Genomic DNA, 12,984 nt, shown 5'->3' with positions numbered 1-12,984 from the left:
TTTACTCTGGCTTTGATTGATGTTTTAAGAACTGGATTGACACTCCTTTAAAGGGGTGTTCCCATCTACACGATCCTATCCCAATATGTTGTAGGTGTAATAAAATTAGCAAATAGCTCCAATTAGAAATGTAGGATAGTTCTCCTGATTCGCTGTGTTGCTTACCCCATGTCCAGGGCATTTCAGTAGCTTAGGTATCCATGGTTATGACCACGTACTAAGAACTAACTGTCACTATATGAATGGTGGTAACCATAGATACCTAAGATACTGCAATGCTCTGCACATGGGGAAAGTGACACAGCGAATCAGAAGCACTATACTACATTTCTAATTGAAGGTATTTGCTATTATTATTATTATTCATGGACCGGCTGATTATTAACCTGTCTGATGATGTAGAGTAACGGCATGTTCCTTTTTTCCAGGGAAGAGACAGATCCATAATTTGGGAGTCCAACTGCAGCTCAACAAGCACTGTCTGGACACCGCCTTCAACTTCTTCAAAATGGCCGTCAGCAAGCACCTGACCCGCGGTAGGAAGATGACGCACGTTATAGCCGCCTGTCTCTACCTGGTCTGTAGGACAGAAGGAACTCCTCGTATCCTTTTTATTTTTCTGGTAGTATAACAAGCAGCACGACATTTTTTTTTTTTTATTTTTGCAAAGTCTTTTCTGTGTGAGCGTTTTCCACCTTCATGAGCTATAAATGCGCTATTAGGCCCCACTACCTGTCAGAATAAACATTGTGCAATCCGCCTTGAACAATACCTGTTACTTCTCACCTCTCCGTAATGTTACATTAAGTGTGACACTTTTATTCATTTTCTTACTCGAGCTGGAAAATCCGGTCTCCTGAGACTCCTGTTGTTACACGGAGATGTAGGAGGCAGCTATTTTAGCATCGCCGTGTAGCGACTGTTCCCAGCTCCCTCACGTTCTGCCGTTACCAAGTATCTGCATGAGGTATCTCAAGGGCATTGTCCAGGGAGACCCAAGACATGGTTGGCGGTGGTTGTCTGAGGGCTTAGTAATGCCTACCTTGTACTGTCTGATTGCCAGATAATCGGATTAACTGTGTCTATTAATTGTCTGCGTCTGCAGCCGGCGTTCACAAAACACCGTGTCACTGACCTCTTGTAGAGGTGGACATTTTGGTTTGCAGGGGTCTCTTGTACAGCCTGGGGGTTTTGGCTTAATGTTGGAAGGCTTATTGTAAACCTTATCCTAGGAGTTTGCTAAAGAAATGCACAGAAGGCTCTCAGGGAAATAAATGCTCTGCTGGAAAATCAAATGTGTAAACTGCGTCTGATAGACAACTCCATTCTAGGAAAATAGGAAGGTTTTATTCCAGGAGGATCAGAAAAGATGAAGACGAGATTTCTCTCCTTCCCGGTGGTGCATTTACATGATCACAAGCACTGATCAACTATATACAGTACACGCCAGTCAGCGCTATATTAAAGGCCTAATCACACAGGGCCGATACAAACAGTATTGGGACAAAGATCGTTAATAACATCGTACTGTACTCCTACAGCGCATACAGTGGGTACGGAAAGTATTCAGACCCCTTTAAATTTTTCACTCTTTGTTTCATTGCAGCCATTTGGTAAATTCTAAAAAGCTCATTTTTTTCTCATTAAAGTACACGCTGCACCCCATCTTGACTGAAAAAAAAACAAAACGAAATGTAGACATTTTTGCAAATTTATTAAAAAAGAAAAACTGAAATATCACATGGTCATAAGTATTCAGACCCTTTGCTCAGTATTGAGTAGAAGCACCCTTTTGAGCTAGTACATCCATGAGTCTTCTTGGAAATGATGCAACAAGTTTTCACACCTGGATTTGGGGATCCTCTGCCATTCTTCCTTGCAGATCCTCTCCAGTTCCATCAGGTTGGATGGTGAACGTTGGTGGACAGCCATTTTCAGGTCTCTCCAGAGATGCTCAATTGGGTTTAGGTCAGTCCTCTGTCTGGGCCAGTCAAGAATGGTCACAGAGTTGTTCTGAAGCCACTCCTTTGTTATTTTAGCTGTGTGCTTAGGGTCATTGTCTTGTTGGAAGGTGAACCTTCAGCCAAGTCTGAGGTCCAGAGCACTCTGGAAGAGGTTTTCATCCAGGATATCTCTGTACTTGGCCGCATTCATGCTTCCTTCAGTTGCAACCAGTTCTGTCCCTACAGCTGAAAAACACCCCCATAGCATGATGCTGCCACCACCATGTTTCACTGTTGGGATTGTATTGGGCAGGTGATGAGCAGTGCCTGGTTTTCTCCACACATACCGCTTAGAATTATCACCAAAAAGTTCTATCTTCGTCTCATCAGACCAGAGAATCTTATTTCTCATAGTCTGGGAGTCCTTCATGTGTTTTTCAGGAAACTCTATGCGGGCTTTCATATGTCTTGCACTGAGGAGAGGCTTCCGTCGGGCCACTCTGCCATAAAGGCCCGACTGGTGGAGGGCTGCAGTGATAGTTGACTTTGTGGAACTTTCTCCCATCTCCCTACTGCATCTCTGGAGCTCAGCCACAGTGATCTTGGGGTTCTTCTTTACCTCTCTCACCAAGGATTTTCTCCCACGATTGCTCAGTTTGGCTGGGCGGCCAGGTCTAGGAAGACTTCTGGTGGGCCCAAACTTCTTCCATTTAAGGATTATGGAGGCCACTGTGCTCTTAGGAACCTTGAGTAATGCAGAAATTATTTTGTATCCTTGGCCAGATCTGTGCCTTGCCACAATTCTGTCTCTGAGCTCCTTGGGCAGTACCTTTGAGCCCATGATTCTCATTTGGTCTGACATGCACTGTGAACTTTGGGGTCTTATATAGACAGGTGTGTGCCTTTCCAAATCAAGTCCTATCAGTTTAATTAAACACAGCTGGACTCCAATGAAGGAGTAGAACCATCTCAAGGAGGATCACAAGGAAATGGACAGCATGTGACTTAAATATGAGTGTCTGAGCAAAGGGTGAATACTTATGACCATGTGATATTTCAGTTTTTCTTTTTTAATAAATTTGCAAAAATGTCTACATTTCGGTTTTTTTCAGTCAAGATGGGGTGCAGAGTGTACTTTAATGAGAAAAAAATGAACTTTTTAGAATTAACCAAATGGCTGCAATGAAACAAAGAGTGAAAAATGTAAAGGGGTCTTGAATACTTTACGTACCCACTGTATATTATCGGCAGCACATCCTCAGCGATGATTTGACTGTTTGCTCATTCGGCAGCATATTTACACGGATCAGTGAACGTTCGTTTGCCTATTGTTGGGTCGCATAAAGGTTTTAACAAAGTATCCGTGTGGGTAAATGGAGAAATCAAGACTAATTTCCATGTCTGTAAGATCAAAGATCTGTTTGTAAACTCAAAAGATAGAAAAACTTCTAGTTTGAATATTTTCTGCTTCTCTGTCCACAGCTAAACATATAAGCAAATGAAGCCTGTCATAGACATTAGATGGCTCAGCATTGTTCAGCCGATCTCAGGCCGCCGTATGGTCAGCTATCTCAGGGAAAACAATTCGATCAGAACTCCAAAATCGGACATGCACGATCAACATCTCGCCCAAATATTAGTCACCCGGCATCCCCATACACATTAGACTATTGGACGAACCCGTTGATATTGGCTGGTTTGGACCATCCTAATTTAATGTGTATGCGGGCCTTAAGGGTTAGTTTAGACCAGATGATGATCAGTGGTTTATTGATCTGTTTAGAATTCTATGTGCACAGAAAGATCATTAATACGATCTTTCTGGGCACATAAAAAAATAAATCGTCATGATAAGCAGGACGATGTGCTTATCGAATGATTTAAGTGCCAGCAGAGACAATCCGATCGTCTCATCGAACAAGCATTTTGCTTGGGTAGCTGCCTATTTATACAAGCACATAATCGTCAAACAAGCATTCTCATCTAAATGAGCTTTAAGTCCCATTACATGTTCATACATTGCATTTTTCCTCCGAGTATCCGCAGCAAAATCCGCAGGTGCAGGTTTCACCAGCTGCAAACGGAGAAATCCTTACTGAATCCACACAAAGAATTGACATGCTACGGATTGTAATATATATGAAATTTATTAAAATCTACTTTACTTAGATGGTCCTATATTATGCTACGGATTTTCTGTACACAAATCTGTCCTGAAATTCTGCACCAAATATGCAACTTGTGACCTTCTGATTTTTTTTTTTTTTTAGTTCTGCCAATCATCTTATGAGTGTGTGGATGTCCCTACCCCCTCATAACAGTAGATCCTTTTGTTCTTTTAGGAAATAAACTGACACCAGCGATAGCTGACAGCGGGTTATTCTCTTCTCCGGTTTGAGACATGCTGACACAGCCGGGCATGCATGCATATGGGGGAACCAAATGGATAGTTGTCACTCAAACGAGCATGTAGCCAGCAGCTTTCTTAGGTGTACGCGCGCCCTTGCAGTGTGCCGCTTCAATTGCTTCCTAATTTCTGCTTGCTTTTCAAAATCCCATTTGCTGCAGTGTAACATCTGGCAGCAGAGGTCACAATGCGTTCGTTGTAACTGACCTCCGGCTGTATTTCACTTACATACAGACTTTGCCTAACAGATCAAAACTTGGCACTGCTGAGCGGAGAAATGGTAAAGCTGCTTGGCAGCAATCGGTCCATGCCAGGCTCCCTCTCAAACTGCATTAGTAATCAGATTTTTTTCAGGTGGAGTGCCTGACCTTTCAGTAGACACTTCTGCATTTAATGAACAGATCTGCGATGTGATCATGGCTTTCCAACATTAGGGTAGAGCCTGGCTTCTGCTTGTAGGACCTGACTGATCTGCTCTTTGTTTGCCCTGCATGTTGCCCGGCTTCTGCTTGTGGAGCTGACTGACCTGCTCTTGGTTTGCCCAGCTTTTGCTTGTGGAGCTGACTGATCTGCTCTTTGTTTGCCCTGCATGTTGCCCGGCTTCTGCTTGTGGAGCTGACTGACCTGCCCTTTGTTTGTCCTGCATGTTGCCCGGCTTCTGCTTGTAGAGCTGACTGACCTGCTCTTTGTTTGCACTGCATGTTGCCCGGCTTCTGCTTGTGGAGCTGACTGACCTACTCTTTGTTTGCACTGCATGTTGCCCGGCTTCTGCTTGTGGAGCTGACTGACCTGCCCTTTGTTTGCCCTGCATGTTGCCCGGCTTCTGCTTGTGGAGCTGACTGACCTGCTCTTTGTTTGCCCTGCATGTTGCCCGGCTTCTGCTTGTGGAGCTGACTGACCTGCTCTTTGTTTGCACTGCATGTTGCCCGGCTTCTGCTTGTGGAGCTGACTGACCTGCTCTTTGTTTGCACTGCATGTTGCCCGGCTTCTGCTTGTGGAGCTGACTGACCTGCCCTTTGTTTGCACTGCATGTTGCCCGGCTTCTGCTTGTGGAGCTGACTGACCTGCTCTTTGTTTGCACTGCTTGTGGAGCTGACTGACCTGCCCTTTGTTTGCCCTGCATGTTGCCCGGCTTCTGCTTGTGGAGCTGACTGACCTGCTCTTGGTTTGCCCAGCTTTTGCTTGTGGAGCTGACTGATCTGCTCTTTGTTTGCCCTGCATGTTGCCCGGCTTCTGCTTGTGGAGCTGACTGACCTGCTCTTTGTTTGCACTGCTTGTGGAGCTGACTGACCTGCCCTTTGTTTGCCCTGCATGTTGCCCGGCTTCTGCTTGTGGAGCTGACTGATCTGCTCTTTGTTTGCCCTGCATGTTGCCCGGCTTCTGCTTGTGGAGCTGATTGACCTGCTCTTTGTTTGCCCTGCATGTTGCCCGGCTTCTGCTTGAGGAGCTGACTGACCTGCTCTTTGTTTGCCCTTCATGTTAAGATGTCGTGTTTGTTTTTGAGCAGTGTCGTCTTCCTGCCTCGTCCTCCTTTCTGGATTCCCGGCCTTGTTTAGCTTGTTGTAATGCATTGCATTAAAGTTTCCCCTAAGCAACAAAGCTTTTACATGTCGCCCTGCAATTACTTTACATAAATCTTCCTGCTGATTTAACCATTTCCAGCTTCCAGGCATTGCTGTCGCCACCAGCTTGTATGTTTAGAGGGGAGTGCACTTACCTTTCTGGTGTCTTTCAGGACATCTGTCACTACAGCTGCGGCGGCAGAAGGGGAGGCCGGTCATCCATTACAATACATTGTTGTCAGGCTTTCTTTTTAAGGTTTATCACATTGCATCTCTCACCTGCGTACACTGCTGCCAGGTGTTTTGTGGGCTGAACTAATACTATGCCTATAGCTCAGGCAAACTAGAGAGGAAACATTTGGCAATTCTGAGAAACTCCCTTGTGTCCTGAATTAAACCTCAGCATCTAATGATCTGTCTTTCTATAGATAGTAAAAGCAGGTACCCCCCAAACCTGGGATGCATCATATTTTCTCTTCTGAGCATCACATACCTTTTGTCATGCAAACTAAATAATAATTTTAGCATATGTTAGTGGTTACCTTCAGTTGCAATAGGTTTCCGACTGCAACCTTCATTCCACCTTATATGCAGTTTGCAGCCTACTCCAATTTTTCGATTTTTCTCTTTTGCGATTGTCTTTCTCAGGAATATAGGTTGGATATTGTGTGTATCTATGGTGTCTTCAATAGCTCATATATTGACACAGCTTCTATCCTGCTCTTATTTTCTTTTCATTTACTTTCCTTCTTATTTGTAGCCTGCTTTCTATGCCCTCATAGAGACACTATATACTTAAACTTCTCCCGTACTGTGGAGATCTGATTACAATTCCCTCCCGACTGTATCTCTAACACTTAGAGAAGAGAGGTAGGGGCATCAGGAACAGCTCTGTTAGATGTTGATCAGTTTTGCACATCTCTTTGGCTAGATAAAGGACTTGCAGCAGCAAATAGGACATAGTTTTAATAAAAAAAAAAAATTAGAAAGTTGTTTAACTTTATATTTAGTATCCTAATTAGCAATATATTGTGTATGAAGATATATAAAGGATTGGTCATATTGAAATTCAACATGCTCAATCCATTTTTTCCCCCTGTGATCTTCCAAACAAGCTGTACACTTAATATATATTACATGGTTGGCTTGTTCCTCAAAAACTGGGGTTCTTGGTGCTTAATGTAAATGGTCACTTATAGATTGTCGTCTGTGTCCACATTTGCTTTATCTCTTCCTTTTATTTCCCTTTTCTGCTGAATTTTCCTCTCATTACAAAAAGGCACGGCTACATTGTTATCTGCCTTGTCTTTGAATTGTGCTGCGTCGGATCAATAGCATCTGATTAAACCAATAATTACCTGCTTCTCTCTCCGCCACCTGTTTATTGCTCCAGCCTGTCCCAAATATGCTGGTTTATATTGTTTTTTTCTGTTTTTTTCATTTCGTGTAAAAAGTTCTTGGAGAATTGCTGTTGGGATTCATGCATCTCCTTAGGAGAGTCCACTTCTTCTACGTTTCCCATCTCTTCTGTCTGAGGTTTAATAAAAGCCATTTCAGTGCAATTGTGCTCAGAACGGCTTTGCAATTGAAATTAGATTGGGAGGTTCCTGACTTTTTCACAGAAGAAGAAATTTTCTTGGACTCAAGGGAAATAAAAAAACAAAATAATAATAATACAAAAGGAGATGTAGAGCAACCCCAGCGATATTTTCTGTGTATCATTATGTCATATTCATATAAAGCCTGAGGAATATCTGCAGCTTTCTATTTTCTGCAGAAAATGAATCTGTTCCTCTACCGTAGCTCTCATAGGCCATGTTCCCATTTAGTGTAAGTGCTAATTTTTAGGGGTTTTTTTTGTGTAGAAAATCTACTTCATTTAACTGTCCAACCAAACTGAATGTGTTTTCATGAAAACTTGTGCCCACTGTGCTTCTAAAGACTCTGGGGAACTGTGCGGCTTCTGGTGCATTTTTTCTCTGATGTCCTCTATGGGGAGCCTGAAAAGAAATGATGCTTAAATTCTGTACCAAAAACTAATTAAATGAAAGGAAAAATAAAAAAATAACGCAATAATCAGAGAAGATTGTTATTGCAGAAAATATGTAAAAACAAAATTCATCATTTACACTCAAGTGTGTACTGAGCTGTATTGGTGCTCATTTGACTTTCTTGATATTATGAAAGCATCCTCTTGGATGGATATTTTTTAGGATAGCCCTAGCTTAGTACAATGAAGGTATTTTGGCACCCTGTAAATTATGCATCACATTTTAGATATGCTTAAGGGCTCTTTTGTCTCTACTGCAGCTCTCCCCCTTAAAAATACCTGAGGTTGGATCCTGATTGATTAAATTGTGTCTCAATCTGTGCCTCTTTTTTTCTTGCTCTTTGCGCCTCTGCTTTTCTCTCTCTCTTTGCGCCTCTGCTTTTCTCTCTCTCTCTTTGCGCCTCTGTTTTTTTTCTCTCTCCCCCTCTCTCTCTTTGTGCCTCTGGTTTTTTCTCTCTCTTTGCGCCTCTGGTTTTTTCTCTCTCTTTGCGCCTCTGGTTTTCTCTCTCTCTCTCTTTGCGCCTCTGGTTTTCTCTCTCTCTCTCTCTTTGCGCCTCTGGTTTTCTCTCTCTCTTTGCGCCTCTGGTTTTTTCTCTCTCTTTGCGCCTCTGGTTTTCTCTCTCTCTCTCTTTGCGCCTCTGGTTTTCTCTCTCTCTCTCTTTGCGCCTCTGGTTTTCTCTCTCTCTCTCTTTGCGCCTTTGCTTTTCTCTCTCTCTCTTTGCGCCTTTGCTTTTCTCTCTCTCTCTTTGCGCCTCTGCTTTTCTCTCTCTCTCTTTGCGCCTCTGCTTTTCTCTCTCTCTCTTTGCGCCTCTGCTTTTCTCTCTCTCTCTTTGCGCCTCTGCTTTTCTCTCTCTCTCTCTTTGCGCCTCTGCTTTTCTCTCTCTCTCTTTGCGCCTCTGCTTTTCTCTCTCTCTCTTTGCGCCTCTGCTTTTCTCTCTCTCTCTCTTTGCGCCTCTGCTTTTCTCTCTCTCTCTCTTTGCGCCTCTGCTTTTCTCTCTCTCTCTCTTTGCGCCTCTGCTTTTCGCTCTCTTTGCGCCTCTGCTTTTCGCTCTCTTTGCGCCTCTGCTTTTCTCTCTCTCTCTCTTGCGCCTCTGCTTTTTTCTCTCTCTTTGCGCCTCTGGTTTTTTCTCTCTCTTTGCGCCTCTGGTTTTTTCTCTCTCTTTGCGCCTCTGGTTTTTTCTCTCTCTTTGCGCCTCTGGTTTTCTCTCTCTCTCTCTTTGCGCCTCTGGTTTTCTCTCTCTCTCTCTTTGCGCCTTTGCTTTTCTCTCTCTCTCTCTTTGCGCCTCTGCTTTTCTCTCTCTCTCTCTTTGCGCCTCTGCTTTTCTCTCTCTCTCTCTTTGCGCCTCTGCTTTTCTCTCTCTCTCTCTTTGCGCCTCTGCTTTTCTCTCTCTCTCTCTTTGCGCCTCTGCTTTTCTCTCTCTCTCTCTTTGCGCCTCTGCTTTTCTCTCTCTCTCTTTGCGCCTCTGCTTTTCTCTCTCTCTCTCTTTGCGCCTCTGCTTTTCTCTCTCTCTCTTTGCGCCTCTGCTTTTCTCTCTCTCTCTCTTTGCGCCTCTGCTTTTCTCTCTCTCTCTCTTTGCGCCTCTGCTTTTCTCTCTCTCTCTCTTTGCGCCTCTGCTTTTCGCTCTCTTTGCGCCTCTGCTTTTCTCTCTCTCTCTCTTGCGCCTCTGCTTTTTTCTCTCTCTTTGCGCCTCTGGTTTTTTCTCTCTCTTTGCGCCTCTGGTTTTTTCTCTCTCTTTGCGCCTCTGGTTTTCTCTCTCTCTCTCTTTGCGCCTCTGGTTTTCTCTCTCTCTCTCTTTGCGCCTTTGCTTTTCTCTCTCTCTCTTTGCGCCTCTGCTTTTCTCTCTCTCTCTTTGCGCCTCTGCTTTTCTCTCTCTCTCTCTTTGCGCCTCTGCTTTTCTCTCTCTCTCTCTTTGCGCCTCTGCTTTTCTCTCTCTCTCTCTTTGCGCCTCTGCTTTTCTCTCTCTCTCTCTCTTTGCGCCTCTGCTTTTCTCTCTCTCTCTCTCTCTTTGCGCCTCTGCTTTTCGCTCTCTCTCTCTCTTTGCGCCTCTGCTTTTCGCTCTCTTTGCGCCTCTGCTTTTCTCTCTCTCTCTCTTGCGCCTCTGCTTTTCTCTCTCTCTTTGCGCCTCTGGTTTTTTCTCTCTCTTTGCGCCTCTGGTTTTTTCTCTCTCTTTGCGCCTCTGGTTTTCTCTCTCTCTCTCTCTCTTTGCGCCTCTGGTTTTCTCTCTCTCTCTCTTTGCGCCTTTGCTTTTCTCTCTCTCTCTTTGCGCCTCTGCTTTTCTCTTTCTCTCTCTTTGCGCCTCTGCTTTTCTCTCTCTCTCTCTTTGCGCCTCTGCTTTTCTCTCTCTCTCTCTCTTTGCGCCTCTGCTTTTCTCTCTCTCTCTCTTTGCGCCTCTGCTTTTCTCTCTCTCTCTCTCTCTTTGCGCCTCTGCTTTTCTCTCTCTCTCTCTCTCTTTGCGCCTCTGCTTTTCGCTCTCTCTCTCTCTTTGCGCCTCTGCTTTTCGCTCTCTTTGCGCCTCTGCTTTTCTCTCTCTCTCTCTTGCGCCTCTGCTTTTCTCTCTCTCTTTGCGCCTCTGGTTTTTTCTCTCTCTTTGCGCCTCTGGTTTTTTCTCTCTCTTTGCGCCTCTGGTTTTCTCTCTCTCTCTCTCTCTCTTTGCGCCTCTGGTTTTCTCTCTCTCTCTCTTTGCGCCTTTGCTTTTCTCTCTCTCTCTTTGCGCCTCTGCTTTTCTCTTTCTCTCTCTTTGCGCCTCTGCTTTTCTCTCTCTCTCTCTTTGCGCCTCTGCTTTTCTCTCTCTCTTTGCGCCTCTGCTTTTCTCTCTCTCTCTTTGCGCCTCTGCTTTTCTCTCTCTCTCTCTTTGCGCCTCTGCTTTTCTCTCTCTCTCTCTCTCTTTGCGCCTCTGCTTTTCTCTCTCTCTCTCTCTCTTTGCGCCTCTGCTTTTCTCTCTCTCTCTCTCTTTGCGCCTCTGCTTTTCTCTCTCTTTGCGCCTCTGCTTTTCTCTCTCTTTGCGCCTCTGCTTTTCTCTCTCTCTCTCTTGCGCCTCTGCTTTTCTCTCTCTCTCTCTTGCGCCTCTGCTTTTCTCTCTCTCTCTCTCTCTTTGCGCCTCTGCTTTTCTCTCTCTCTTTGCGCCTCTGCTTTTCTCTCTCTTTGCGCCTCTGCTTTTCTCTCTCTCTTTGCGCCTCTGCTTTTCTCTCTCTTTGCGCCTCTGCTTTTCTCTCTCTTTGCGCCTCTGCTTTTCTCTCTCTTTGCGCCTCTGCTTTTCTCTCTCTCTCTCTTTGCGCCTCTGCTTTTCTCTCTCTCTCTTTGCGCCTCTGCTTTTCCCTCTCTCTCTTTTTGCGCCTCTGCTTTTCTCTCTCTTTGCGCCTCTGCTTTTCTCTCTCTCTTTGCGCCTCTGCTTTTCTCTCTCTTTGCGCCTCTGCTTTTCTCTCTCTTTGCGCCTCTGCTTTTCTCTCTCTCTCTCTTTGCGCCTCTGCTTTTCCCTCTCTCTCTTTTTGCGCCTCTGCTTTTCTCTCTCTCTTTGCGCCTCTGCTTTTCTCTCTCTCTTTGCGCCTCTGCTTTTCTCTCTCTCTTTGCGCCTCTGCTTTTCTCTCTCTCTCTTTGCGCCTCTGCTTTTCTCTCTCTCTCTTTGCGCCTCTGCTTTTCTCTCTCTCTCTCTTTGCGCCTCTGCTTTTCTCTCTCTCTCTCTTTGCGCCTCTGCTTTTCTCTCTCTCTCTTTGCGCCTCTGCTTTTCTCTCTCTCTCTCTTTGCGCCTCTGCTTTTCTCTCTCTCTCTCTCTTTGCGCCTCTGCTTTTCTCTCTCTCTCTCTCTTTGCGCCTCTGCTTTTCTCTCTCTCTCTCTCTCTCTTTGCGCCTCTGCTTTTCTCTCTCTCTCTCTCTCTTTGCGCCTCTGCTTTTCTCTCTCTCTCTCTCTTTGCGCCTCTGCTTTTCTCTCTCTCTCTCTTTGCGCCTCTGCTTTTCTCTCTCTCTCTCTTTGCGCCTCTGCTTTTCTCTCTCTCTCTCTCTTTGCGCCTCTGCTTTTCTCTCTCTCTCTCTCTTTGCGCCTCTGCTTTTCTCTCTCTCTCTCTCTTTGCGCCTCTGCTTTTCTCTCTCTCTCTTTGCGCCTCTGCTTTTCTCTCTCTCTCTCTCTTTGCGCCTCTGCTTTTCTCTCTCTCTCTCTTTGCGCCTCTGCTTTTCTCTCTCTCTCTTTGCGCCTCTGCTTTTCTCTCTCTCTCTTTGCGCCTCTGCTTTTCTCTCTCTCTCTCTTTGCGCCTCTGCTTTTCTCTCTCTCTCTTTGCGCCTCTGCTTTTCTCTCTCTCTCTCTTTGCGCCTCTGCTTTTCTCTCTCTCTCTCTTTGCGCCTCTGCTTTTCTCTCTCTCTCTCTTTGCGCCTCTGCTTTTCGCTCTCTCTCTCTTTGCGCCTCTGCTTTTCTCTCTCTCTCTCTTTGCGCCTCTGCTTTTCTCTCTCTCTCTCTTTGCGCCTCTGCTTTTCGCTCTCTTTGCGCCTCTGCTTTTCTCTCTCTCTTTGCGCCTCTGTTTTTTTCTCTCTCTTTGCGCCTCTGTTTTTTTCTCTCTCTTTGCGCCTCTGGTTTTTTCTCTCTCTTTGCGCCTCTGGTTTTTTCTCTCTCTCTCTTTGCGCCTCTGGTTTTCTCTCTCTCTCTCTTTGCGCCTTTGCTTTTCTCTCTCTCTCTTTGCGCCTCTGCTTTTCTCTCTCTCTCTTTGCGCCTCTGCTTTTCTCTCTCTCTCTTTGCGCCTCTGCTTTTCTCTCTCTCTCTTTGCGCCTCTGCTTTTCTCTCTCTCTCTCTTTGCGCCTCTGCTTTTCTCTCTCTCTCTCTTTGCGCCTCTGCTTTTCTCTCTCTCTCTCTTTGCGCCTCTGCTTTTCTCTCTCTCTCTCTTTGCGCCTCTGCTTTTCTCTCTCTCTCTCTTTGCGCCTCTGCTTTTCTCTCTCTCTCTCTTTGCGCCTCTGCTTTTCTCTCTTTCTCTCTCTTTGCGCCTCTGCTTTTCTCTCTTTCTCTCTCTTTGCGCCTCTGCTTTTCTCTCTCTCTCTCTCTTT

The 12,984-nt window shown here is 45.2% G+C and overlaps 1 protein-coding gene across 1 annotated transcript in view; it reads left to right on the top strand.

The window, feature by feature from the left end:
* BRF1 (BRF1 general transcription factor IIIB subunit) overlaps nucleotides 1-12,984 on the top strand; it is a 250,484-nt gene that overhangs the window by 21,663 nt on the left and 215,837 nt on the right. Inside the window, exon 3 of the mRNA XM_073638665.1 lies at nucleotides 429-602. Coding sequence (XP_073494766.1) covers nucleotides 429-602 — 174 coding nt within the window. The remainder of the gene's footprint in view (nucleotides 1-428; nucleotides 603-12,984) is intronic.

Source organism: Phyllobates terribilis, unplaced genomic scaffold (genome assembly GCF_046119375.1).
Source record: "Phyllobates terribilis strain yellow unplaced genomic scaffold, ASM4611937v1 Scaffold_7__3_contigs__length_470593459, whole genome shotgun sequence".
Classification (NCBI taxonomy): domain Eukaryota; kingdom Metazoa; phylum Chordata; class Amphibia; order Anura; family Dendrobatidae; genus Phyllobates; species Phyllobates terribilis.
Note: the sequence above shows the minus strand (reverse complement) of the source record. Positions and strands in the feature narration are given on the sequence as shown.